Source organism: Stylophora pistillata, chromosome 12 (genome assembly GCF_964205215.1).
Source record: "Stylophora pistillata chromosome 12, jaStyPist1.2, whole genome shotgun sequence".
NCBI lineage: Eukaryota > Metazoa > Cnidaria > Anthozoa > Scleractinia > Pocilloporidae > Stylophora > Stylophora pistillata.
The window spans coordinates 21,658,629-21,685,919 of record NC_142530.1 but is presented as its reverse complement, the minus strand read 5'-3'; the positions used below and the strand labels follow the sequence as shown (position 1 = coordinate 21,685,919).

Here is a 27,291-nt window from a genome sequence, read left to right as displayed (position 1 = left end):
GATTCTTCGTCGATGGTTATTCTGTAAAAATTGAACAAAAAAGAAAAAGAAAAAACAGTACAAAAAAAAAAAAAAGGAAAACACAAATTTAACAGAATAAAAAACACAATGAAATTGAACTTAGTTCAATGAAACAAAAAAAAGGTCGTCTTTATTTTTAACAAATAAGGATACTTAAGGATCACAAAGTCTCTTTAAAGGGTTATGTTCCTGAAACTCAAAAACAAGGTGGGCGACCTCCGCTTCTTTATGAATGGATTGCAAGTAAAATACCAAGATATATCTTTCGGCAAAGTTTTGAACAAATCTCCATTACAGTTCAGAACCGCATTAGTTTTTATTTAATTTTTTTATCAAGACTTGATTATTATAACTATTGAGATTTTCCTCTGTGTTTCCAACCCATTTAGCGATAACTGTCAAACTTTAGAATGCGTAGACCACGTCAAAGAGTTTCCGAGTATATCTACGAAGCTCTTTACACCTGAAAAAGTAAAGAAATGGACTTATACTACTGTGCAGTCCAAAAATTGTCCCAGACCACGCGCGAAGCATCCTTGATTCTGCTGAGTGAAGTGGTACGACTCTTGATGCTACAGCTGGCACAAAACAAACTATAATGGTAACGAAAATAGACAGCATTGTTTTTGCACCTCTAAATCGATATCGCTGCTGATTAATGACCGCGAACTGACGCATCGCTTGTTCTTGTGCACGAACTGCACGGCGTTGCCTTATAGAGGCCTGACAAATTGTTAAGTTGAAATAAAATGTTAAAACTAGAGCTGCAATAAAGATTACTGTCATAATTGACTTAGAAATGTCGCTAATGGTCGCATTGTCAAACAGACATGGCAAACTGATAACTAAACTAACAAACCAAAGTACAAAGATGAAATTTACAATTTTTCGCCTTGACAAAATCGCATGATAACGAAGGGAATGAATGATGCTAACGTAGCGTTCAAGCGTCACAAGTGTCAGGTTAAGCACTGCACTGTACAAGAAGATGCTCGTAAGAAACTGGACGATTTTAAGTTCAAGACTCGGTCGAGGACAGCCGTCTTCAAGAACGAGAAAACTCCCACGAGCACACACTAAGCAGTGAATGAGCACACCCTCGAAGAAGTTTGCCGCCGCTAGGCTTGCTAAACCAATGTTGGAAGAAATAAGGAGCTTCGAAAAGCTTATGATGGTCAAAAGAACCAGTGCGTTTCCACAACTTGATAAAACGGCTAATATGATATTAACAACACTAAAAATCACCACCATTGACAAGCTGTATGATTTCATGACGAAGAGATCTTGGATCATAAGTTCCTTATATGTGGAGTTGTTGCAAACACCACTGGAATTCGCAATTTGATAATCTGTTGGCCCCGAAAAGAACATCTCGGTAGAATCGTTCTCTTCAAATAAACAGAACAGGTGCAACTGATCGATAAGCAGGGAGCTCTTCTGAAAATAACTGGCTGCATACGTTTAAGGTTTTCCATTTTTCTTCTCTTTCCGAGAAGACTTGCTTGTAATTTCCAAGGTATTGTTTTGAGTTTGTTTGAGTTTTTCCGGTTTGCGTCTGCATTTCTAATCACAGGACAAAGCCGTTCGGTTAAGAAAGGAAAAAAAGGTGCGTGGGTAATGTTAAAGCGAAGAAAAAGTTAAAAGGGAATAAATTTCTAAAGAAACTATGGTGCTGCGTCAGTGTTGGGAAAATAAATGGAAATAATGTATTTTTATAAGCCATTCAGTGAAAAGTTAGAATAAATTAGTTGATCATTTTCTAACAAGTAAAATTTCTGTAACCTTATCTTACTGTGATCGTGAATTTGACACTGAGACAGATGTTTCTACGTCAACTACAATTTGTGATATTTGTATACAAATAAATAAATAAATAAATAATTTAGCACTGGACATCCACTGGGTGGCTATTCTTGTCCACTGTTCCAGATCGAATTGGAATTTGGATATAATTTAGATATATTTTGGATATATTTTAACTTTCCATTTCAAATCCATATATCGCTGAATTTTTCTTCCCTTGCTTTTTACATCCAGCGACAAAAACAACCACCACCATCATTACCATTCAAGTCTTTTAAATTCTCGCAAATGACGAGTTGACATTTTTTTCCTTTTTTTCGCAATATTTGTTTCTTGGTCATAATAAAAATGACGCGAATTAAGAATCGTTTTTAGCAGCCCCACAAAATTCAAAAATAGAAACGAGGAAATTATTTAATTCAAAGGCTTGCTTTCTGCTTGGCCAACTGCTAAAAAGGTTGTGCCCACGTCAACATCAGTGATTGGTTGTTGTTTCCATTCCATATTCAAGCAAAATTATGGCACTCATCGCAACCACGCTTGTCGTCAAAGTGTGAAGACTTGTAGGATGAGGTTCTGAAGACGAGAATAAAGTGTATTAAATAGTGTTGTCAAAAATCCTACATGAATCCTCAAATAAATTTCAAATGGTGAGAACTCATGAACTTTGGAAATGAGCTTTTGGAATTTGTTCTATGTTCCAGGCGGTGTAATTGTCGACGAAGAAACTGTAACTGCTACGTCGACTCAGTAGACTGGGTTCTAATGTGGCACAGCGGGAGATGGGACAAACGGACGAAGGACCGCTTCCCGGCGATAGCTGTGCTCATGATAAGGAGAAACAAACAAAAGAAAAGAAAAATAAACTATTATTTGATAACCGAGCACGAAGATGGCAACTGCTATAAATTCTTGAACTATGATATTTAACTTATTGAAATATTAAAAGCTCTTGCAACAAAAAAGTGGACAATGTAAGTGTCTGACTGCGAGTTTCTGATTTTGTGGCCCATGGTTGTCAGATTCAGTTTACAGTTTCAGTTTATTATTTTTCTGTAAATGTATTATAAGGTTATTCATTATATAAGAGTACAATAAAAAGGCAAGGAGGGGCATAGAAATCACAAGGTTTATTCTAGATAAACCTTCTTACTAATTTACTTAAAAAACATCAGATATGGATCAAAAGACAATTTGAAACAAGAAAACTAAATTATCATTATTAATATTGTTTCTATATTTTAAAAGTTACATACACACACACAAACGTGTAAGAGGTAGAAAATAAAGATTTAGCAGTTGATAATAAAAATTCCTATTAAAATTAAGGATAGAGTACGAAAGGGAAAGAAAGGTCCATCTAAGTACCAAAAGCAATGATGTCAAGAGATCAGCCTTACTTCCAAAAACTCCCACATTTTTGAAGCGAGCAATTATATAATGTCGTAACAGGGCTGAATAAAGAAATGCTACGTCAGAGAGTATGCGGTTCACAACGCGGGCTCAAGCATGCAAGGTCTAAAACTAAGCGAAATTAGCGGAAAATAATAGAGGCTGACATTTAAAACCGAGGAACTTTGTTTTCGTCAAAGGCATTTTCCTATTTTCACAGTTTTGAAGGAGAAGATTAATTTTCGAAAATTTTTAGGCGCAGTACAAAGTTTTTGGTAGGTTGTCTGTAAAAGAAAAGTGGCAAGGAAAACGAAGCCTCGAAGCAACAGAATAAGAAATCATGCAAACGACTCAAAATCCGTTTTCCGCGGCCAAAACTAAGCGCATACGCATATGATATTCAGCTCCGTCTAATGTCGTTAATTTTCGATATGACCCAGGTTAACAAAGCAAGGCGGGAGCTGGGATCAGCTTCTCGGTTAATAATGAAGAGATCATTCACTTGATAAAACAAAGGAAAATAATAAGACAGATATAATAGAATATGACAAACAAAATAAATTGCTATAAACCAGTAAAGGGAATATCTTAAATTCCTTTAGAAAAAGCCGATTTATATGCTTAGTATACTTAACAAATTAAAGTTTCTTGCCCTGGGTTTACTCCAAGATGGTGTTAAATTGGTCCAGAAACCTGCGACCCGCAAATCACTCACCTCAGCAAATGCAGCACTAAATCCAACTGTGAGCTAGTCACTCGCATTTCCCTACTGGCAGGCGTAATTTTTTTGAGAGCGAAACTATGGCCATCGTCTTTGATTTTAACGGAAGCGGAAGGCTGGGGAGAGAAAGAAATTTGTACCAAGGGGTGAGCGACATTGAAAAAATAAGGTGGGGGTGAAGGTGGGAGACTGATTATTATATTATTTTTATTATTAGTACATAATTTCGCTCCGTTCCGCCCCCTTCCCCTACCGTCGACTGAGACTCCAAAATAAACATGGCCGGTTGAATAAACGATCGTACGCTTCTTATCGTTAACTCAAGCTAATAAGACGCCTGCCCTGCAGGCGAGCGCTTCAGAAAGTTTCTGCGGTTTGTTCTGAGTCCTGATTGACCCTTTGAGATTTATTCCTTTGCCGTTGTGATTGGGTTTTGGTTTTACGACACTCGAGTGATGCGTTAATCATGCTAGGGATAACCTGATCCGGGTGTAAATAGAGCCATGGATGTAAACAAATAAATAAAGGGAAATGAACAGCTAAATCAATAAAACAAAAATAGATATTTGAATTATGAAGTAGGATGTACCAAGTGTATTTTATCAAGGTAGGAACCGTAAACCCTACGTCGACGTATAAGACTGGGTTCTACTGTAGCACAGCGGGAGATGGGATGAGCGGACTGGCAACCGCCTCCCGGCGATAGCCGCGCATGTGATCATCCACAAGTCAACACACTGATGTATAGCTCTTAAATCGTTTAGTGCTTATGAGAAAATATGAAAATACACGTTAATAAGCCTCACCGATAACTAAGACATCAGTGGGTATACCAAAGAGAAGCCTTTAGACCATATAGATCGTGTTACGCCATGCTAGGCTCAGCCAGTCACTAGATGTTGACCTTCTAACCTGTTTCAACCTTAACTCACCTGTTTCAACGAAACTCACATAGAGGTACTTTATTCACAACACTAATATAAAACGATGTTCACGTCGCTTGTTTTTCGTTCCGATTTTTTGTTTCCAATCCTGTAGGAAATGCAAAGGCAAACATATGGTAGTTAGTGGCTATTTTCATGACACAACCTAATGGCAAAAGGAGACCATTTTCCCCAACATAGCTTTCCCCTTAGTCAAAATTCAAGTTTGATCAATATGTAGTTTTTCAAAGGCCCCCTTCCTGAAACTATGCCGTCAAAATAGGACGGTGCCGTCCAAAAACAGACGAATTTCGCCGAATCTGAAAAAAAAAACTACTGTCTTCTATGGGAAAGTACCCGGTCCAGAAGAGGACGGAATGTTCCAGAATGTAATTATAAACATAGGAACGGCAAGCCCTACGTCAAATTAACAGACTGGGTTCTAATGTAGCACAGCGGGAGATGGGACGGGCGGACTGGGAACCGCCTCCCGGCGATAGCTGTGCAAGGGGTCATACACGTGTCACCACACTGATGTGTAGCTCTTAAAGTCGATTAGTAACTAGGGGAAATAAGTTAGCCTGAGGCATCGAGACGTTAGTGTTTCAAATCGAATGACAACGCCCATAAATGAACGCATTCGAGAGAAATCAGACGATGGAGTTGGACGATACAGTTCGAAAAAGGCAGAAGTGTCCAAAATCGGACGGGAGCGTTCGAAAACAGACGCGTGTCTGAAATCATATGGCACCGTTCTTAAACTGACAAAAGTGTCAGAAAATGGACGTTACTTTCCGAAAACAGAATCAAGTTTCCAAAGTCAGACCTTACCGTACGAAAACACACGCGTTCAAAATCAGGCAGGACCGTCAGATGACAGATAAAAGTGTCACAAATTGGACGTTACCGTTGGATAACTCACATAAGCGTCCAAAATCGGACGGTACTGTTTGGATCAAGCACAAATTGGTCCGAAAACAGATAGTACCATCCCACAACAATCTTATGTGTCCAAAACTGAACCCTGAGGCCGTATACAAATAGGCACAATTGTCCAAAATCGGATTCTACCGTCCGAAAACAGTTACCGAAATTGGACGGTACAGACACGAGTGTTCAAAATTGGACGGTACCAACCGATAACAAACAGTCGGAAGACACAAGCATTCAAAATTGGACGGTATAAACCGATAACAAACAGGAGTGTCAGAAGATACAAACGTTCAAATTGGTATCAACCGATAACAGACATATGCACCCAAAATAGGGCGGCATCTGCTCGTAAACGGACACAAGTGCCTGACTGTACTGTCCGGAAAAGGACGCCAGATCAGAAATGGGATAATATCGTCCAAATTCAGGCGCAAGAGACCAGAATCAGACTGTTCGATAAGGTAGGGGATGAGAATATGAAATGATGGAATGAGAGAAGCTAAGACAAGACCAATGGGATGAATGAGAGCCAAAACAAAGAGACGACCTCCGTACCCCTCTCCCCCGCTCGTTGCTTTCATTTTTATTTCGATTTCGCCCCATTCCCCGCGCGGGTCACTCTTCTCCTGCTTAAATAATAGGAAAAAGAAAGGCCGGTCACACAAGCTATGAGAACAGATAGAGTTCACAACATAGTAACAATAGTATCTGCAATCATCTCATTAGTTTAAAAACTTCCTTCTTCTCACTAATGACAGCGAAGTTTAAAAAATTGTAAAGCGCTATGTCGAGCCCTGGTTATTTGTGATGTTTACTGTCTCAACGTTAATATTGCGAGAGGTCGCTAAAGATCATGAACATCGGCTCAAGCGTTGTGATTTGACCCGACTGTTGATTTAGTCGTTTTGATTTTCTAGAAAAGGCAAGGCAATGTGTTGGCAAGTTGAGTAGCTGGCATGATGGTTAGCGCGATTGGAATAATTTAACCCAGGGAAAACTTTTAGCGGTATTGATCCGCACAGTGTAAGATATCGATCGTTAGGATCTATTAGCGATCCAAGTTGATGTTGCGGCCGAAAGGCATCCTAAAAGCTCTTTAGGAGTTGAAAGCTAGCGACTTAAGGTGGAAGCAACTGAAGGAATATTGAAATAGTTAATAGTCTCGATAAGAAGAATCAAAGAATCAAATCTTGGCCGACACGTGGTTTGTCACTTGTCGATTTTGTAGCGATTGAATACTGACAGTTTTCCTAAAAATCCCGATTTTCGGCGAATTCACACAATAATTAAATAAAAGGTGGACTTACCATACAGTTAAAGCGAAAGAAATCAATCTCCCCCGAGGAGAATAGTCAGAACGTCTATATATGCAGTCAAAGTGCGAGGAGACACTGTTGTGTGACAGCGCAATGAATATTCAAAGCAGCTCTTTCAAAATCATCCAGGTGTTGACAGATTATGTAAATGTCCTAACAACTACCTTCAGAAAATTTTAAAATTGGAACTGAGAAAATCGGAAAGGCGGAATATGGTAATTTACACTGCTTTGCAACTTTGTGGAAAAGTATAACAAAAAAGTATATTCTGTTGATCCGTATCTGTTTTTAGAATTAGAAACAGTAATTCTCAAAGACGATTGAATTGGACACCTCCGGTTAAAATAGGAAAATAATAGACCACTTTCATAAATGGCTGCCGGATTAATATTCTTTTGTTTAAATTTAAATTAGCCTTTCTGGCCTCGTTCTCCAGTACAAAATTCAAAAGGATACATTATCTCAAGCGAGGCCAGAAAGGCTAATTTAAATTTAAACAAAAGAATATTAATCCGGCAGCCATTTTTGAAAGTGGTCAATACTGTCTCACTCTTCCTAGCTGTGGTTTTTTGTTTTTTTTTTAAAGATTTTTCACATAGCCAGTCGCTTGTATTTTACAATGAGCGCTCAAAACACCACCAGTTGCGTAGGCTAGGTCGAGACCTTATATCTTAGCTATTTTTTTTCTTAGTTCGTGAGCGAAGATATTCTATAAATCCTGCGATCTAACTGGTTCCGAGAGCGGTCAGTATTCTCCCATCCGACCCGCCCTCTAAGTAATTCTGATATCAAATATTTAACAATTATTCTTTGAAATCGAGGGGAATAGTGGCTAAATATTTACCGAGCTGCGAAGCGGCGAGGTAAATATTCCCGAAAGCTACTATTTATCGAGATTGAAAAGAATATTTGTTTTAGTATATACACACGAAGTGTTCTCGACAAAATTAAAAAGGAAGCCATTTAAAGGCAATTTCTGCTTCTGAAACTTTAGCGAAACGCGAGTTTACGCCCGCTATTTTGTTTTTCACATTATCCAATCGCTCGGAGGTGTACATTGTTGATTAGCCCGAGATAGCGACCCAATCAGATTGCTTGAAACGCCAAGATCAGTGAGTGTGTATATACTAATAAGGTTTGTGAAGGATGCTGAAGAAATTAATGTACTACTGTTATATCCCTGCATGTTGTTTTCTTTTGATCTTCTTCAGTTGTACCCATTTCTGCCCCTTTCTAGATTCAGTTTCCCTTGGCTACCTTTTAAAGCTTGACCACTCTGTGTGTTCAGTGCTGAGAGTGTCCAAAAAAGGCGCGTCCTACTTACGCTGACCCTAAACTCAGGGCGCATGTTTCTCGACAGTCCCGGCTCTTATCGGTTTCTAAAATCTTTTTTTTTTTTTTTTAACGTTTTGTTTACATTCAAGAAAAAGTATAAGAATTATTAAAACTCATACAATTGAGAATATCAGAAAACGAAACAGAAGGAACAGGCTTTTGTTCCTTAAGACAAGATTTTAAAACGAGCCTCAGTACTTGAGGAAAATTAGGGAAAACATCAATAAAATGTCAGTCAGTCAGTTTGATTAATTTTATTGAATTTTTTTTTGTAATGTAACATCAAATCTTCACCACAAAGTCATAACCGATGTTAGAAGATAGTAAGAGAAATAAATTTCCGTTAAAAATTTTGATGAGTTATCCTTAACTACCATGGTGCATGTGTGGCTTAATTTTTCAAAACTTTATAGACGAACCCCCAGCATTCTTTGGGCATGTCATCGGCTTCATAGAAAGGCAACGTCCGCTTGGACAAGCACATCCACTTCCCAGCTTTCTCCAGCTCCGTCATCATTTCTTGAAAGTCTTCCAAATGACCTTCCCAAATGTTGAAACAGAGGATACCATCTGCAAAGAAGTCAACATCTGGATTAAGTCACCTTTTAAGTTGTTATCATGGGAAGTTTCCGTAATTTTTTTCTGATTTTTCCTTCTGGTTAATTTTATAACCAACGAAGATGCGTAACCTGTATCCTCTCCTCAGTATATCAGTGTATTAAACCAAAAAAAAAAATATTAAGGCGAGGAGAACAAACGCACCTATCAACTAGCTGGGCGTGATTTAGAAATGACCAGAAATCCTTCGGCAAATTTGCGAAGTCCTCATTTGTTAGAAAGAAAGCAGGAAAAACGATTCTTGCAGATACAGATATTCAAAGAACTTTTCAAGAACGGTATTGCCTGAGGCTTAATTATCTATCTTCATATATTAGAAAGCTTTCAGACCCAACTCATGGTTTGAGCAAAACAAAAAAGGTGTTAGTGGATTTTATACGTGAGTTCCTTCCAATCTGGTCATGTTCTCAACCGTAAACCACCTTTCTCCATTATTTGTGAAAAAGCAACACAAAGATCGTTTTTCACAGCGCATTTAAGGCTCAAAAATATCGTGAGCAAACTTCCTAAAACATGAATTAATAAAGGGTGAAAGTTTCTAAAGAAACTGGTGTTGCTACGTCGGTGTGGGTAACAAGGTAACTTGGTTATATCAACTAAGTTGAAATTGTAAATTAGCCACCGTAAAGAGTTACCTTTCCCTGTCCCCTACCCCAATTTCAGTAAGCAGGCCAGACCACAACACAGGGAACTACGTTGCCTACTCTTTGCGCAGTAAGTGTGTGGGTTCTTTATATTAACGTCCCCTGCTAACCAGTACAGAGAAGATGCAGGAGATGGGACGTACGCTCTCTTGCTCTTATTCGAGGAGACTAGAATGTCTATCCATTTTTTTGATATAATAGAAAGGTAGCATATTCTCCTCAGTTATTTTATGACCCTAAGTGTTGGTTCGGTCTGAGGCTCGAACCCTTGACCCCCCGCACGGCAGTTCGGCACTCTACTACTTGAGCTAACCGGGCATCAGATCGGACACTCAGTGGACATCCACGAGTAAAATATAATATATCGATCGTGCCTAAGTAAACTTTACGAAAAGACCCACCAATTCGAACAATTCTTATCATCTCCGAAAAAGCAGTTGAACGAGCCAGGCCTCTAACGAGTGTTCCAGCACAAATCAAAGCATCGAATTGCCCGGTTTTAATCTGAAGAATTGGTCGTTCGCTCAAAGACGCGCAGATAAATTCTTTATAGACCTCTTTCTTCTTGGCTTCCTTTAACATCTCAGCTGAGATGTCCAGAGCATATAGGTTTGTGTATCCAAGTTTCTTGAGCTCAACTCCTATCAATCCTGTACCAGCTCCACTGTCAATGATTTTGATCTGATCCTTTGGCTTTTCCTGGACGACTTCTTTCAGCGCTTCATGGAAACATTCGGCAAGTGGCTTGTGAAAAGCAGCGCGAACCGCTAATTGTTCCTACATAGCAAGAAAAACCAAGCTTTAAGAATTATTTTAAAATCTTGTTATGGAGCCTAGACGTTCTACAAATAGGCGAAAAAGTATCGTGTTGCCCATGACTGATTCAACCTCCTACCAATGAAATCCATCAATATTTGTTTTTAAAGGCTACCCTATGTAGACTTGGGCACGAAAGAAGTGATATAAAACTCAGCTCAGGATCTTTCGGCCCCTTAAAAGTTGTACTAATGCGGTTAAGTGGCCTGAGCTGAGGATATTTTTAACTTAGCTTTTGGCGTTCGATAATTCGGCTGCCCGATATGTAGAGGAAAAGGATAGTTTCGTAAACTTTGAAATTCACTTAGTTTTAAATTACTTAGGCGCTCTTGTTTTCGCTGTCATTCATAGAAACATTTTGGAATACTCAAAACCATTGCACAATTGTTATTCCGTACTGCACCTGATCATATGATCCTGACCGTTCAGCATAGATACGTTTGATTTCATCATCGGTTGTTTCTTTGGCTATATTTCCTGTTTTTTCGCCAAAATACTTTGTTAAGGTTGCTTTGAGCAGGTTTTTATCCATTCTATTAAGAGAAAAAAAGTACCAAACATAACATACACTTGTCGATAAAGGCTTATAATACGCACCACGAAAGCAATATGTTTAGTACCAAGAACTTTTTCTACAGTCTTCGTAGAAGTGGATATAGACTCGCTCGGCCTCCTTCCCCCCTTCCACCCCCAGATTTCAAGTATATCACTTTTTAACCTCGTTCTATGACGACTTCGCAAAAATCCACCCATTCGTGTTATTCGTTTTTTTAAGCGTTGCTTATGAATTCATGATGAAACTGTTCGACTCAGTATGCATGATGTTCTAAAAGCATTTTGGTGGTTTTAGATTGTGATCCATCTCCTCCCACTAGGGAAGGATGGAAGAAGATTCAGCAGATCGAATTGGCCCAATTTTTAATCATGATTGAATTTTCTCTGGCTCTCCTAAGGTGGCTGAACACAGTTTCTGATACCTTTGTTTCTTTCACCGTTTTCTCTAAAACCCTTGATCCCCCGGGGTCGCCAAATTTGGCAGTAAGCAAGTTAACAACACAAACTTTGTTTTTTCAGTAGTTAAGCTGACGTAGGTGCCGTTGCCATGGCGACATAAATAGACATAAATGAGCAATTAAAATCGGTTTTGTTGCTTTGTAGAAAATCTAGTCATTAGATTTTCTTTATCATTTGCATGCAGCGAGCATGTAACGACACCCACAAGTTAACACCATTTTGCCAACAATTTAACAGAGAGATCTTTTCTTTTTTTATCCCTTGTTGAAGGTTCACTCGATTTTCTAGAATTTCCTTTGTTTAAAATCAATTTTTTTCAATACTCCAGTTACTTGTTTCCTAAAGTATTTTTGTGCCAAATTTCGTGAAATTGTAATGAGTGGTTCTTAAGAAATAGGGATATTTCCAAGAAAGTAATTTTCGTATATGTGCACGATCCTTCGCAGTAAAGCACTATTTAAGCAATAGTGAAAATCAGACCTGAAAAACGTTCAGGCCTGTACGGGATTCGAACCACTGACCTCTGCGATACTAGTGCAGCGCTCTACCAATTGAGCTAACAAGCCAACTGGGAGCAGGCCATCAAATTAATTCGACATAAACCCGTAGATGATAAATCAAACAACAAACATATGAAATACATATATATGAACTGCGGTTATGAAACGTATATGTGCACGATCCTTCGCAGTAAAGCACTATTTAAGCAATAGTGAAAATCAGACCTGAAAAACGTTCAGGCCTGTACGGGATTCGAACCACTGACCTCTGCGATACTAGTGCAGCGCTCTACCAATTAAACTAACAAGCCAACTGGGAGCAGGCCATCAAATTAATTCGACATAAACCCGTAGATGATAAATCAAACAACAAACATATGAAATACATATATATGAACTGCGGTTATGAAACGTATATGTGCACGATCCTTCGCAGTAAAGCACTATTTAAGCAATAGTGAAAATCAGACCTGAAAAACGTTCAGGCCTGTACGGGATTCAAACCACTGACCTCTGCGATACTAGTGCAGCGCTCTACCAATTGAGCTAACAAGCCAACTGGGAGCAGGCCATCAAATTAATTCGACATAAACCCGTAGAGGATAAATCAAACAACAAACATATGAAATACATATATATGAACTGCGGTTATGAAACGTATATGTGCACGATCCTTCGCAGTAAAGCACTATTTAAGCAATAGTGAAAATCAGACCTGAAAAAAGTTCAGGCCTGTACGGGATTCAAACCACTGACCTCTGCGATACTAGTGCAGCGCTCTACCAATTGAGCTAACAAGCCAACTGGGAGCAGGCCATCAAATTAATTCGACATAAACCCGTAGATGATAAATCAAACAACAAACATATGAAATACATATATATGAACTGCGGTTATGAAACGTATATGTGCACGATCCTTCGCAGTAAAGCACTATTTAAGCAATAGTGAAAATCAGACCTGAAAAAAGTTCAGGCCTGTACGGGATTCGAACGACTGACCTCTGCGATACTAGTGCAGCGCTCTACCAATTGAGCTAACAAGCCAACTGGGAGCAGGCCATCAAATTAATTCGACATAAACCCGTAGATGATAAATCAAACAACAAACATATGAAATACATATATATGAACTGCGGTTATGAAACGTATATGTGCACGATCCTTCGCAGTAAAGCACTATTTAAGCAATAGTGAAAATCAGACCTGAAAAAAGTTCAGGCCTGTACGGGATTCGAACCACTGACCTCTGCGATACTAGTGCAGCGCTCTACTAATTGAGCTAACAAGCCAACTGGGAGCAGGCCATCAAATTAATTCGACATAAATCCGTAGATGATAAATCAAACAACAAACATATGAAATACATATATATGAACTGCGGTTATGAAACGTATATGTGCACGATCCTTCGCAGTAAAGCACTATTTAAGCAATAGTGAAAATCAGACCTGAAAAAAAAATTCAGGCCTGTACGGATCGTGCACATATACGTTTCATAACCGCAGTTCATATATATGTATTTTATATGTTTGTTGTTTGATTTATCATCTACGGGTTTATGTCGAATTAATTTGATGGCCTGCTCCCAGTTGGTTTGTTAGCTCAATTGGTAGAGCGCTGCACTAGTATCGCAGAGGTCAGTGGTTTGAATCCCGTACAGGCCTGAATTTTTTTCAGGTCTGATTTTCACTATTGCTTAAATAGTGCTTTACTGCGAAGGATCGTGCACATATACGTTTCATAACCGCAGTTCATATATATGTATTTCATATGTTTGTTGTTTAAAGTAATTTTCCATTCAATCGCAATTTTTTGACTTACTACACATGCACTGCATTTAACTGGTTTCTTCCGGTAATGGCGAAAAAGCTGAGAATTGCTGGGTTCTTTGCACCGTTAACTCTTCTAACATATCTTTGTAATAAAAGATTAAAGTGTGAAGGTGTAGTCTGATCGTCCGGGTGAGTGTAGTCCTGAGAAGGACTGTTGTCGGTGGTAGTGACTGACGTTTCGACAACCTGTGCGGAAGTCATCATCAGAGTCAAGTGAATGATTGTTGTCAGTAGAATGTTCTTATTCCAGTTCGCGTGAAATGATCGGTTGGTTTTGCCGTGATGTTATTGGCTGTAAGACTCAAGTGACGTAAGTCACTTAAAGATTAAAGATTAAAAGATTAAAGATTAAAGCCCACTATACAGTGCGCCAACTACAGAGAAAAATAGCACAGATAGTGCGGGTACATGTTGAGTAAATGAAATGACCGCTCTGTTGATGGCATATTTGTTTTTTGCAATCCTTGTGCGCGCGCTGAATTGCATCAGCAAAAGCGCGCGCAAACACTGTGTTCAGCCACCTTAATCCTCTCTACCAAAGATAAATTTCAAAACTCTTCAAGGTTACTTCCCACCTTCACTGGTGTCCTTTCGGAAAAAATTCCTACACGCACTAGTTGAAAGAAATTCCTAACAAACTATACGCCAGAAGAAAGCCTAATAAAATGTAGTTTACGATAAAAATGTAATATATGCGATTTTTTTCATTTAGGAAGTGTCAGGAACCAGTGTGACGTGAAACGACGGAGGGTCCTTCTGTTAAATTTATCGGGTATCAGATCCCGCAGCACGAGCAAAATGGCTTTACAGTCTTATTCACAAGGCATCAATCAACTTACAGATGTCGGGCTTTTCCGATATTCTGATGGTTGTCTAGATATCGGCATCTAAAGTTAGAGTAGCCTGAAATATGCGCCACGTGTTGCGTTAATGGATGCCACATGAATAATATTTTATATATCAAAATCTCCCGACACATTTTCGTTTGTCATTATCCCTGGATTGTTTCGGCGAGATTTCACGAATATTGGTTAAATATACATACCCTATAAATTCGCTCAAAGTGTATGTATTCCTCTAAAAATAAAATGCGAGATTTTAGCTTCTCAAGGTTTGTATACAACTAGTGCCACACCAGGAGATTATCTCGCCTCCTGAAACCGCAAACCAATGTGAAAACGGGACCTCCTGGCGTCAATATGATGGATTAACATTTCCCGGGAAAAGTAGCGCATTGCAGACATGTTTTTTTATATCTCGATCGCTCAGTGCAGCGTTGAGGAGAACTATATAATAATAGACAAACTAAAAATCCGCGGTAAAAATGGAAATTATTTATTCATTTATTCTGTATTTTTGTAATTTTCTATTTTATAGTGTTTTTTAATTCATAATGGACGACGCCTCGCATGGGACTTTACGTCTCATTCGCGCCTTCCCTTTTGGGTGCAGTTTTATCTCAGTTTCTCTTCTGTTTTCTATTTGTTATTGTATTATTGTACTTTCGCCTTGTTCGAATATTTATGATATGCCCAATAAAGTCGTTAAAAAAAAACCCGGATGAATGAGTTGAGAAGCAAGACAGAGACTCGACAGACAGCTTTCAAAATTACGATTCGAGGCGATTGTAAATGTTTTTGTGTCAAGGCTGGTACTTGCATACATAAAAAGAAACCTCGTTTTTAACTTAATGCATGAAACATTTTGGTTTAACGACGACTTCGTTGTTCGAAATCTGGACGCCAGTATGGAGCGGAATACCAATCGCTCCCACCAAGGAATTTTTTCTTTTCTTGACAGAATGGTACTCTTCGTTCTTCTTCGGGCCTGTTTTTTTTTTGTATTTTTTTTTTCTTTTTACCCAAGGACTTCTTTCTGCTTTTCAATTTTCCATGAGCAAAGATTTTTCCACAAGCAAAGAGCTTCCACGTGTGAATTTATCAAGTGCATACTGTAAAAAAGATATTCAAATAGTATGAAGAGGAGCGGTTGCCGCGAAAATTCCCCTGGGGGGGCTCGCCCAGGTAAGAAATTACCACACCTTCTTGATTCATTAACTTTTATTTGAAAATAGGTTTTTCTAAATAACTCAGACGCTTTTGTAGATTTTTAATTTTTTTTCCTCAGGAACGTTAGATGAAATGTTTGACTTCAATTTAGTCAAATAAAGAAAAATTGAGCAGATCCGTGTAAGAATCAAACAAAATCGCAAATCTTCGGCGAAGCTGAAAAAAAATCAAATTCACTCGTCTTTTGCATATAAATAGCCTTTACTAAGTATATGGCTGCTATGTAGTTTTTTTCCTTGAAGTATCTGTTAATTCCTGAGAAAAATGATGGAAGCCTTTTTCAACTTAGGCACAATTTGGCGATCCCGATACATGTGCAAACAGGGTTGAAATTAGTCATGATTCCCTTGACTCGATTGTCAAAACTACTTCGCTAGAAAAAGCCGTCATAGTTCCAAATTGTTGTATAACTTGCCATGGTCTAAACACCATGGATCAATCAGTTCCAAGACCGCAGGGCCAATATATTTATGAACAACGAACTCCTCTGCTAACTTGGACAAAGCTGGAGATAGGGAAATGGGTTTGATATGCTTGGTGATGATGGTCACAGGTTTTACTTTCATCAGCAGTGAAACGTCAGCATCCTTCCACGATCGAGGAAGCTTCTGCTCGGTGAATGATGAGTTTAGAATATCGCAGACCAGGGAAGGTAGAAAGTCAGCACATTCCCGAAAGAGCCAGTTGTTAATGCCATCAGGGCCACCGGCCTTTCTCGGATTCAGCTCTAAAAGAACTTTAAAGACCTCTGATGGGCTGATCGTTCAGACTTTAGAGTTGTTCGAAAGTGGAGGAAGACACGCAAGCGGGCTATAATACTGCATTGGCTCAAGAAGAGCCGTATTGATCATATTTGCAGTGTCAAGGTTGGAGCGCTCCGCGATCCCGTCAAGGTGGAGATACGAGCATATGTCTTCGCCACCAGCGGAGCCGGAGCCACTCCCGCCATGATCTTGACCTCATTCCACCACTGGCTGGGTTTGGTGGTCTTAAGGTTGGCGACTACGGTTGCATAGTACTTTCCGCGACACAGCTTCCGGTCACGATTAGTGATGTTACGAAGGTGTCTGAAACGCTCTGTATCGCTTTGCACATATGCATTTTGACGCGACCTAATAAGAGCTTTAAACTCAGCAGACACCCAAGGAGCGTCATTTAAGTGAAGTTTAATGGTCGTGAGAGGTATGATGGTGTTCAGGCCAATCTTTACAAGGTGTTGAAAAAGTTGCAACTTGCTTCCGTAGTCGGGTGCAGAATCTAGAACGGACCAATCTGTGGGGCCCAGTACCTACCAAGCTCGCGTTTGCGGCTTGGGCGAGTGAGAGAACGACGATTGTTGAAGCCCGAAATGATCGGAAAGACCAAATGGGGAAAACGTTTGTTCAAGATCTTTGTGGTACAACTGAAGCATGTTGGTAATCCTGGAAACTCAAAAGGCGTAAAGAACAATGCAAATATACTGACCTCAACTTGGATATGATATCCTCGAATTTTCTAAGTGCTTCATTTTACCGTTTGTTTAATTTCATTAAGAGAACATCTGGAAATACATTTGATAATAAATGTTAGAAGAATAAAACTACTACGTTTCGAAGTCATCTTGACTCCATTATCAAGTAGGGGTGCTAGTTGTAGTTTCGAGATTAAATACAAACAAAGGTGATAGAGTACATTAGAATAATAAGTTGTTCGTAGTCATTGGTGTTTGACGTGTCAGTGCGTGCGGTAGATGTTTAAAAATAAATACTTTTGCACGTATTGAGTCCAACTGAGTGTTTCACTTCGGTTTCCGTTCACGAATAAATAGCATTTCATGAATAAGACTGTCCAGTTTTCCTTGGCATTTCTTAAGAACAGAAAACATTTCGGCTAGGTCAGTGAACGCTACCCCATGGACTTCCTTCAGATGCTTGCCAATGGCCGAGGCTTTATGACCTTTATGCTCCTGTATACGTTGGTGAAGATGGCGTGTGGTGTAACCGATATAATCCATATCGCACGAATCACATTTAAAATTGTAAACAACGCATTGGTGATTGATTAAATCAGGTTTCTCCTCTTGCATCTTAAGCTTTTCCTCGATCTTGTGACTTGTGAAGACTGGTTGTAGATTAGTTCTGATTTTTTGGCTAAGATCTTTCAACTGTTGTCTTGCTGTGTCGGCCGATTTTGGTCTTTAAATGGCAAAATTATCCTGACGGTTTTTTGAATATCCGCGTCAGTTACAGTTGGAGTTTCATTCGTGAGGTTTATCATGAATGGAGAAGCCCGCCGCTGCAGCCATGATCAAAACCGGCTTAGTTTCGAGTAATTATTCGTTGCTTGCTTTTTACATTTGTACTCTTTATACTGTTAATACAATATACTGTTAATACAATATACTGTTAATACAATATACTGTTAATACAATATACTGTTAATACAATATACTGTTAATAAAATATACTGTTAATACAATATACTGTTAATACAATATACTGTTAATACAATATACTGTTAATACAATATACTGTTAATACAATTTTTCCTGAAAATTATATCGAAGGAAACCGTAAAAGGGCTGATAATAAAGCTAACTAGTTCACGCATGTGTTCCCATGCAGTTTACCGTAAAGGTCGGCACACACGAGGGGACTAGTCACTGCGCCTAGTCCCAACGACCAGTTTCATGCGGCTAGTCCCTTCGTGTGAACTACACATTTCTGTGGTCGCAGGGACCAAAATTTGGTCCCTGCGACCAGTCGTAGAGACTTGTCGCATGAAACAAATGTTTGTCCCTTCTTTCGTGTGAACTGTTTGTGCGACAGTCCCTGCGACTAAACGGTAAATAAGCCAATGACGGGTCAGTATGATGCGTGACTTCCAGTATTTGTAAACACTGCAGTTTCTATGAATTTTCCCTGAATTCTAGATTTCTACAACTGAAGAAGAAAACACTATTTCTAGTTTTGTAAACATATACAGATGTCTTGGAGCCGTTTTGATAGAATTTTTACCCTATTTGACTCTGTATCTGTTAAAAATAAAAAAAAACAAACAAAAATGGAACACGTAAAAGCATGAATAATCCGACTGAATAAGTTTAATTCATTTGCGTTGATGTTTAATAGTGCTGCAATGAAAAGTTACCATATTTTCATTGTTTTCGTGTAACGCCCCAGAATAAGAAACATCTTTTGCCTCTTAATTTTTCTTATGTTCTTGTGCAATTGAGTGCCCTCGTGTAAACGCCTTAAGGGACTAGTCCCTGCCACCGGTCCCCTCGTGTAAACCCCTCAAAAACTTGTCGCCGGGACTAGTCGCACGGACAAGTCGCAGGGACTAGTCCCCTCGTGTGTGCCGACCTTAAATCTGTTTTGAGACTATATGCAAATTACGAAATAATTTGGATATATCAACAAAGTTGAAATGGTAAATTGGCCACCGTAATGATTACAAAAGCTGACGTTTCGAGCGTTAGCCCTTCGTCGGAGCGAATAGAGGAATTGTGGGTTGTGTGTGCTTTTAAAGGCAGAAAATGGAGCCACGTTATTGGTGGGTGCATGGCAACGAGAAAAACATGAATAAATTAGTGGATTGAAAAGCGTTCATTGATCCCTGTGGGATTGAGACTGCCGGTTTGAAAGATGAGCTTTTGTTCAAGATTTTTACGGCTTTCCGTGCCACCTAAGTGCAAGGAAAGACCGCAGATTGCCATATGTTGCTTAGAATGATTAGGTAAATTAAAATGTCTAGCGACTGGTTTAGATGTGTCCTTGTCATTCCTTTCCACGTCTCGAAGGTGTTCTCGGAATCGGTCACCTAGTCTTCTGCCCGTTTCGCCGATGTATATCTTTTTGCAATAAGTGCAAGTTATGCATTAGATTACATTAGCGGAGGTGCACGTGAAGTGATCGGTGATCTTAATGGATCGTTTAGGTCCCGATATTTTATCAGTGTTGTGAATGAAAGGACACGTTTTGCATCGCGCACGAGCGCATTTAAAAGTGCCTGGTTGCTCATTAGTCTGAAAAGAACTTCTGACCAAAAAATTGCCTAAGTTTTTGTCGCGTTTGAATGAAATGAGCGGAGGCTGCGAAAAGATAGTGCTTGTCTCTGGATCGTTTTGAAGTAATTTGAAGTTTTTAAGAATGATGGATTTAACTGAGTGGTTGTGAGGGTGAAACGTGAGAGTGAATGGAATGCGGTCGGAATCTTCCTTATGCGACGTTTGTAGTGCTGAATGTCGATCAATAAGTTGAGCGCGGTGGTAACCCGCTTGAACAACGGAAGCAGGGTAACCACGTTTATCGAAGAACTGGCACATTGACTCTGATTTGCGGTGAAAATCAGAGTCATTACTACATAAACGACGAAGTCTTAGAAACTGAGAAAAAGGAATGGAATTCTTAACGTGAGATGGATGAGAAGACGAATATAACAAGTAATTATGCGAGTCTGTAGGTTTGTAATACACACCAGTGCATAAACCGTTGCCTTCAATTGAAACTTTGACGTCTAAAAAGGATAAAGAATTGTCAGAAATTTCCCAAGTATATTTCAGAGCCGGGTGAAAAGAATTGACTGCAGTTATGAATTGAGTGAGCTCCTCTCTGGTAGAGGAGGTAGCGCCGATACAGTCGTCGATGTAGCGACCGTAGAGTTCAGGTTTGGACCCGTTGTATTGGCTGAAAAATTGATGTTCGACAAAACCTACAAAAAGATTCGCATAGCTAGGTCCCATTTTGGTGCCCATGTCTACACCATTGGTTTGTTTGAAGAAGTTGTTTCCGAAGGAAAAACAATTGAGTGTGAGCACTAGTTCGGCTAAGCGTAGTACTGTTTCAGATTTAGGTTCCTTAACAGTACGTTGATCAAAAAAATGTTTAAGGGCCAGAAGGCCTTCGCCATTAGGAATGACAGTGTAAAGAGACATAATTTTGCAGTCTGAAGAAGAAAGCGCTCTGAACCAACAATTCCAAAATAAAGATAGAAAGACCTTACGCAGCTCTGAACAAAAGGGAATCGTTTCCTGCAGCTGGTTTGTTCACTAGCGGACGCGCACTGTGGAGAGAGAGCTGAAGAGCCTCAACCTTACTTGGCACTCAATCCAGAGATTTAATATACTTTATGCTGATAAGAATCTTAAGGCGATCGAGCAAACGGTTAATGCAGAGTTGAATAACGTACATGACTGGTTAACTACAAATAGGTTGACAATGAATACAAAAAAATCAAATTTCTTAATTTTTCGTCCTCATCAGAAAAAAATGCATTTTTCTCCACAAATAGGTATTTTAGATTGTGAGACAAACCGAAGAGTTAGTTTAGAGCAAAAAAGTTATATCAAATATCTAGGCGTTTTAATTGATCAAAATTTGTCATGGAAAAACCATGTTGACTCTGTTATCGTAAAAATAAGTAAAACAATAGGGATGATTGCAAAGCTGAGGTACTTCGTTCCCTCTACTATCCTTGTAAATATTTACAATTCATTAATTCTACCTTATATAACTTATGGACTCCTTGCCTGGGGCAATGCGTCAAATGCTTATTTAAACAAGATTTTAGTTCTTCAAAAGCGAGTTTTGCGCTTAATCTATTTCACCGATCGAAGAGAGCATGCCATCCCTTTATTTGCCAAAGCAAAAATTCTGCCTGTTACGTTCCTATATTATGAAGCCGTAAGTAAACTTATGTTTGACGTGCACAACCAGAGGGCTCCCATTAATATTTTGAAACTATTTACTAAAACATCTCATATTCATACCTACAATACTCGATCATCCAAATCGCAGCTCTTTAGTACAAAGTACTCTAGACTAAACCTACAAAAAAAGGCTTTCTCGCGTGTTGGTGTCAAAATTTGGAATAAGATACCGAAAGAATTCAAAACGTTATCAAAACATTCCTTTAATAAACAAATTAAAACGTCTTTATGTCAGATACTAGATAATGAAGATTCTTATCTTGATGTTGAAAAGATCTCCTCTAAACTTAAGGACTGCATAATTAAAACAAATTGATCCGATTGCTTTCAGTACTAATGTATTTGCTTCTATACTTTATTGAACAACTATTGATGTATTTGCCAGCTATGCTTCTTTTTATAATTTAACAATATCTAATTATTTAGTTTTAATTTTCTTTATATATTGTAAATAATGTTTGTTGATGATTGACCCGCCTCGAATAGCAAATTTGCTATCTGCGGGTCAACATAATCTAAATTATTTTGTAAGAAAAAGAAAAATAAAGTGTGTAAAAGTGTGTAAAGTGGCCCGAGACAGACGGGAGTTCATTTCTTATCAGAATGGACACTATAATATGTTCATGTTGTCCTTCAATGGACACTGTCACCTTTACGATCGATGTGTTCGGCACTTACTGACTTTTCTACATTCTTTTACAAGGTCTCCTAAGATATGGCTTAGGAGCTAGGTCACTGGGGCTCCAATGATATTTATAAACGAGTTTCTTCAATTTGGCCTCCCGCGGCCATTAGTGACTTCATGAGATATCCAGACAAATGACTATAGCCCGGATCGGGTAATAGCTGTTTGTTTAAACTTGTAGACAAGAGACAGCGATGCCTTTAACCTTTTGTAAACGTTAAGCTCTCAGTTTCTCGGTGTTTTTTGTTTGTTTTCCGTTGATCAAATTGTAATTGCAAGATAAGTCCACGTCAAGGTAAATGAATTCTTTGAGCTCGTTTATTTTGATGGACGTGTGATTTCTTCCCACCATTTTTGGTTTCGTTTTTACGCCAAAACGATGCTGAGATATGAAATCGTCTTCGGGTGCTTCAAATTTAATCATAATATAAGGAATATAGTGCACATCGTCTCATTGGTCAGTTTCCAAGGGGATAATTCAGTTTCCAAGGGGATGCTTTGTCGGGTTATAGGTTTTAGGTTTTTTAATAGTGTGATAAGGGCCACGAGTTCATCATCGTTTTTACCACTGTTAAATGGATCCTTTTTTAATAAAGCTTTAACTTCAGTTGTTTTTTGACTTATCAATGTCCCTTATTATGTCTATAGAGTAACACGGACAAAAGTCCACCGGAACGGATGCCTTAGTTGGCATAAATGCATTCTCCTTATCACGCGAATATCTGTTCACGTTACACAACTGGCCCTGAGCTCTACCTTCTCACGACTATCCCTTTTTGGTTTTTCTTGCCGGCGTTTTAGTGCTTCGAAAACTGTTTCAGTTTAAGTTTGGTTTTGTATTGAATACCTCAGTAAAGGTGCTTATCAGTATTTGCCGACGTTCGTTTTCACTTAGCATGATTACATTATGCTTGCGTTTGCGCATGCACTTGTGCTTGCGTCGCTAGTGAGAACCAGCGACCAGGCTTTACAAGCCATGAATAATTATAATCAGTGAAAGTATAGTGCGATCGTCTTGGTGAGTATAATCCTGAGAAGGACTGTTGTCGGAGGTGGTGACTGATGTTTCGACAGCCTTTGCGGAAGGCATCATCAGAGTTAAGACTCACTTGACTGCGGAAGTCATCATCAGAGTCAAGACTCACTTGACTCTGGTGATGACTTCCGCACAGGTTTTCGAAACGTCAGTCACCACCACCGACAACAGTCCTTCTCAGGACTATACTCACCAGATTATTGTACTACACTTTCACATGTTACCCCCGGGTTCAAACCATTTACAATAATTACAATGTTATACAAAGTTAGTTGAGCATCCTTAATCCACACCCCCCCTCCTCCCAAAAAAAGAAAACAGAAACCTGGGAAACTCGTTGTTGTGAGTACATCAGGGTTGTTAGATGTAGAATCATCTCACACACAGAAAGATATTCAGACTGGATTTTTGACAAATCGGAGAAATGATATGTTCAGAAACACATTTTTTTGTAAGAACGCGAAAACAGACCACGTACCTGAAATCTTTAACAAAAGAATTGCAGCTCATTAATCAACTTTCTTGCTCCAAGCAGCTTTGCTCGACTTTTCAACTCAGCGTCTGATCCCTGTCTGATCGCAATGGGCATTGTCACCTCTCCGATTGTCCTGTCCATTTATACTTACAACTTTGCAAAGTCTCCTAAGATATGGCTAAAGAGCTAAACCCCGTAGGCTCAAGTGAGATAAGTGAAAATGTCTCCTCCTCAATGTCGCCGCTTGAGGCTATTGGTGACATCAATATAAATCCAGGAAACGGCTCTTATCTGTTTGATAAAGCTTGTGGATAGGGGACACTACATTTGCATAGTTTTTAGGAGGGTGTGTAGGTGTCTTGGAAATAGTTTGGTGGAAATAGTTTGCGCGACTGTCTATCTCTGTGTGGTAATAACCCTTCAACAGACTTTGAGGAAAAGGTGAAACTGCTATTCTGAAAAATGATTTACTGTCAATACTTGTTGGTACACTTGCCTTTTTTCATGGAATTTAGCGTAGAAAAATTTCCAAACTAGAGGGTAACTTCTCAGAGACCTCGAGGAAAAATTAAAACTTTCACTCTGTAATCATCTCTACTCTCAAAGCTATTTGCTTTTGTTTCCATTGAATCCAGCCCTGAACATTACTGCTTTACTGCTTGGTTTTCGTTGATAAAACTGTAAATGACTTATTTGAGCTCTCATACTTTGCATTTGTGCTAAGCTTGAGCAGGGTCATTGATTTGAGCATTATTACCACCCGCACGATCCCCCCCCCATTTCCTCGTGGACGCGCTGTTTCCTAACTGCCCTCGCAGCTGGCTCAAGAGCTCACGACTTCAAAATGCGAATTTACTTCGATGTAAGTTGCAGGCGCTATAAAATTCGGGTCTAAGGAGAGGCCATATTCAGGTGGGATGAGTTCCAGACAATCAATCGAGGTCTACACTTAACAGTGAACAACAACTTGTGCCAGCCTTCACCTTAGTTTGTGATTACATAGCTAATGGCTTTCTCATCTTTGCACGGTTTCTTAGGTCCATTATCGTCTTTGACGTTGTCATCATGTGCCACGAACATTACGTTTACAGGAAACGATTTATTAATTTGTACTCTGTAATATTTTGTCAAAAATACATCAGTTAGGGTGATATGATGCTCGAGATTTTACATCAAGTGCTTGCGGCGAAACTCGGAAATCCACAACTTTACTTCTGTTGAGCTGACTAAGCGGCAGTTTAAGGTTCTCGGCCTAGGCCTGAAGTTCAGACCTTCCCTGCGACCTCCGACTGTTCCTCAGTTCGACCAGCAAATTCAAGACTTTTGCCGAAGAGTTCGCCTCCAAGATAAGTTTTCCAAACAACCTCAAAGCGGCGATTTCAATCCCAGATTGTACGTTCCAACTGACTGGATTCCACTGAGGGAAAACCCAGATCTTGAAGACAAACTCTTCGTGCTTCGCAAAGAGTTACAAAAGAGCATCACGGCTGAAAAACCGCAGTGGAGAAACAATCTCTCGAAGCAAGAGCGAGAAGCCCTCCACGAGTTGAAATCCATTCCTGACATTAAAAATCTGCCCACTGATAAAAACCTTGGACCAGCTCTTCTATCAACGGATTGGTTTCAAGCGGACACACTTAGACATCTGTATGACGAGCTGTCATACCGCAAAGTCACGCAACAGGACTGGTATGCTAATCGTGCTTATGTAATTAATTCTTGCGAAAGGCTCATGTCTATTTACAGCAGATTTATCTCTGCTAATGTTGCTCGCTTTTTGCGTAGTTTCGATCATTTTATGAACCCGGCTAAGTTCTACATCATCCCTAAGTTCATAAAGACCCCATGATGGGGAGACCAATTGCTGCTTCCCATTCATATATCACTAGGCCAATGAGTATTTTTGTTGACGAGCTTATTAAGCCCGCTGTACATCTGCCTACGGTCCTTAGAGATTCTGGTGAGCTTATTCAATTACTTGAGAGCACAGTCTTGCCTAACTCAAGCTGTCTTCTTGTCACCGCGGATGTTGCATCGTTATATCCCAACGTAGACACCAAAAAAGGCTTAGTGGCTCTCGACTTGCTCCTTCGCGAAGCAAGGGCTCCCGAAACTCCACTACTGATTGAGCTCGCCAGAATTGTATTCAACAATAACTGTTTATCATCTGAATTCAGTCCGGTTATTTTTCACCTAGTGTTTGGTATTGCTATGGGCACTCCTTTCGCCGTCACAGTCGCAAACGCTTTTATGTATTTCCACGAAAAAGATATTGTGGAGCAGTACTCTCAATTTCTCGTGCTCTATAAGCGTTTCATTGATGACATTTTTTGTTATTTGGTGTGGACCCAGGGATACCCTCCTGAAATTTCTTGGCGCTCTTAATACCAAAAATGATCGAATCAAGCTTACTCATTGTATTAGCGACAGTAGTATTTCTTTTCTAGATCTTTGTCTGTACAAGGATAATTCCTCAAGCGTGCTGCAATTTTCTACGTATCAGAAGCCTCTTAACAAATATCTCTACATACCATTCGAGTCTTTTCACCCCTCTAGCAACAAGAAAGTTTTTATAAAAGGGGAGCTTATGAGATATGCTAGAAACAGTTCTTCTTTTAAGTCTTTCTGTGAGACTAGGGATACGTTCTGGAAGCGAATGCAACTTAGAGGCTATCCTTTTTAAGTTTTTTCTGCCGCCGTTTCACGGTGTGCGTTACCACGACAGGGAGACATGGATCTCCCGGCCACCTAAACATAGATCTCGGCCAAGCAGGACTCTTGCCTTTAAGATTACGTTCAACTGCAGTCACGCCCGTATTAAGAAGGTTATCAGTAATATTCTGCCAGACTTAGATTGTACTGTGTGTTACAAGAAAACTGTGACAATAGCTAATCTATGTAAGTAAGTTTTTTGGGGGCCACGGTTTTAGCTAAAACCCTGGCCCCCAAAATATTTTTCTCACCTTGCCTTTCACGAGTTAAATTTTTCACAAATTTTTCACAACTTCGCCTGTTCCTGTTCGTAAGTCCAGCCAAGCCTCTACGGTCATCGGCCCCTGTAACTTTGGCTTATAAATGCAGGCTTTTAGTCATACTTGTAAAACTCCCTGAAGAAGTCTACGACAGTTAGACGAAACGCGTAGGAAAATACAAGAAGTTTTACAACTACTGTTCGAAGAAGTGCTGCTCACTAGTCTATGATTAAAAAATTAAAAAATTGATTAAAAAATTCCACAAGGAATTGGCAGATGGTATTGACATGGTGGTGGTCGCCAATTTGTTTGTATGGGACAACCAGATGCGCAAGCGACTGTTTCGGAAGTTTTCAAAAAACGACCTGCCGATAAAGTCTACGTTTGCCATTTAGGCAACTCAGACAGTTTAGTAACTACGAACTTACTATGATGACTCTGAAAGGTGAAACATTTAATGGTTTTAAGATATAGAGATAGTCGGTTTTCTATTTT

At 39.3% G+C, this 27,291-nt stretch overlaps 2 protein-coding genes across 4 annotated transcripts; both read right to left on the bottom strand.

Annotated features, from left to right (window-relative positions):
* Positions 1-124: 124 nt before the first annotated feature.
* LOC148719262 (melatonin receptor type 1A-like) lies at positions 125-7,230 on the bottom strand. Of its 2 annotated transcripts, XM_088740476.1 has the most exons (4): positions 7,101-7,230; positions 4,870-4,969; positions 3,932-4,053; positions 125-2,400 (listed from the first exon to the last, which is right to left on the bottom strand). In XM_088740476.1, exon 4 carries the CDS (start codon positions 1,390-1,392, stop codon positions 427-429), a length of 966 nt encoding a protein of 321 aa, XP_088596602.1. In that variant the 5' UTR covers positions 1,393-2,400; positions 3,932-4,053; positions 4,870-4,969; positions 7,101-7,230; the 3' UTR covers positions 125-426. The 2 variants fall into 2 exon arrangements, with proteins under 2 accessions (XP_088596602.1, XP_088596603.1); XM_088740477.1 differs by lacking the exon at positions 7,101-7,230 and having other exon boundaries at positions 4,744-4,884.
* Positions 7,231-8,682: 1,452 nt separating this feature from the next.
* LOC148719261 (methyltransferase-like protein 27) lies at positions 8,683-27,086 on the bottom strand. 2 transcript variants are annotated; one of them, XM_088740479.1, is made up of 4 exons: positions 26,788-27,086; positions 10,926-11,055; positions 10,108-10,483; positions 8,683-9,014 (listed from the first exon to the last, which is right to left on the bottom strand). In XM_088740479.1, exons 2-4 carry the CDS (start codon positions 11,052-11,054, stop codon positions 8,836-8,838), a joined length of 684 nt encoding a protein of 227 aa, XP_088596605.1. In that variant the 5' UTR covers position 11,055; positions 26,788-27,086; the 3' UTR covers positions 8,683-8,835. The 2 variants fall into 2 exon arrangements, with proteins under 2 accessions (XP_088596605.1, XP_088596604.1); XM_088740478.1 differs by lacking the exon at positions 26,788-27,086 and adding an exon at positions 23,828-24,241.
* Between the last annotated feature and the right edge of the window lie 205 nt (positions 27,087-27,291).

Bases quoted from the DNA above. Each gene is read 5' to 3' on its own strand.
- LOC148719262 (XM_088740476.1), bottom strand. From the start codon at position 1,392: ATGTTCTTTTCGGGGCCAACAGATTATCAAATTGCGAATTCCAGTGGT.
- LOC148719261 (XM_088740478.1), bottom strand. From the start codon at position 23,859: ATGAGCTGCAATTCTTTTGTTAAAGATTTCAG. The intron at 10,484-10,925 runs GTGCAGTACGGA...CTTGCTATGTAG, and splicing joins GGTCAGGATCATATGATCAG to GAACAATTAGCGGTTCGCGC. The intron at 9,015-10,107 runs GTGGGTCTTTTC...ACTTCTTTGCAG, and splicing joins GATAAGAATTGTTCGAATTG to ATGGTATCCTCTGTTTCAAC.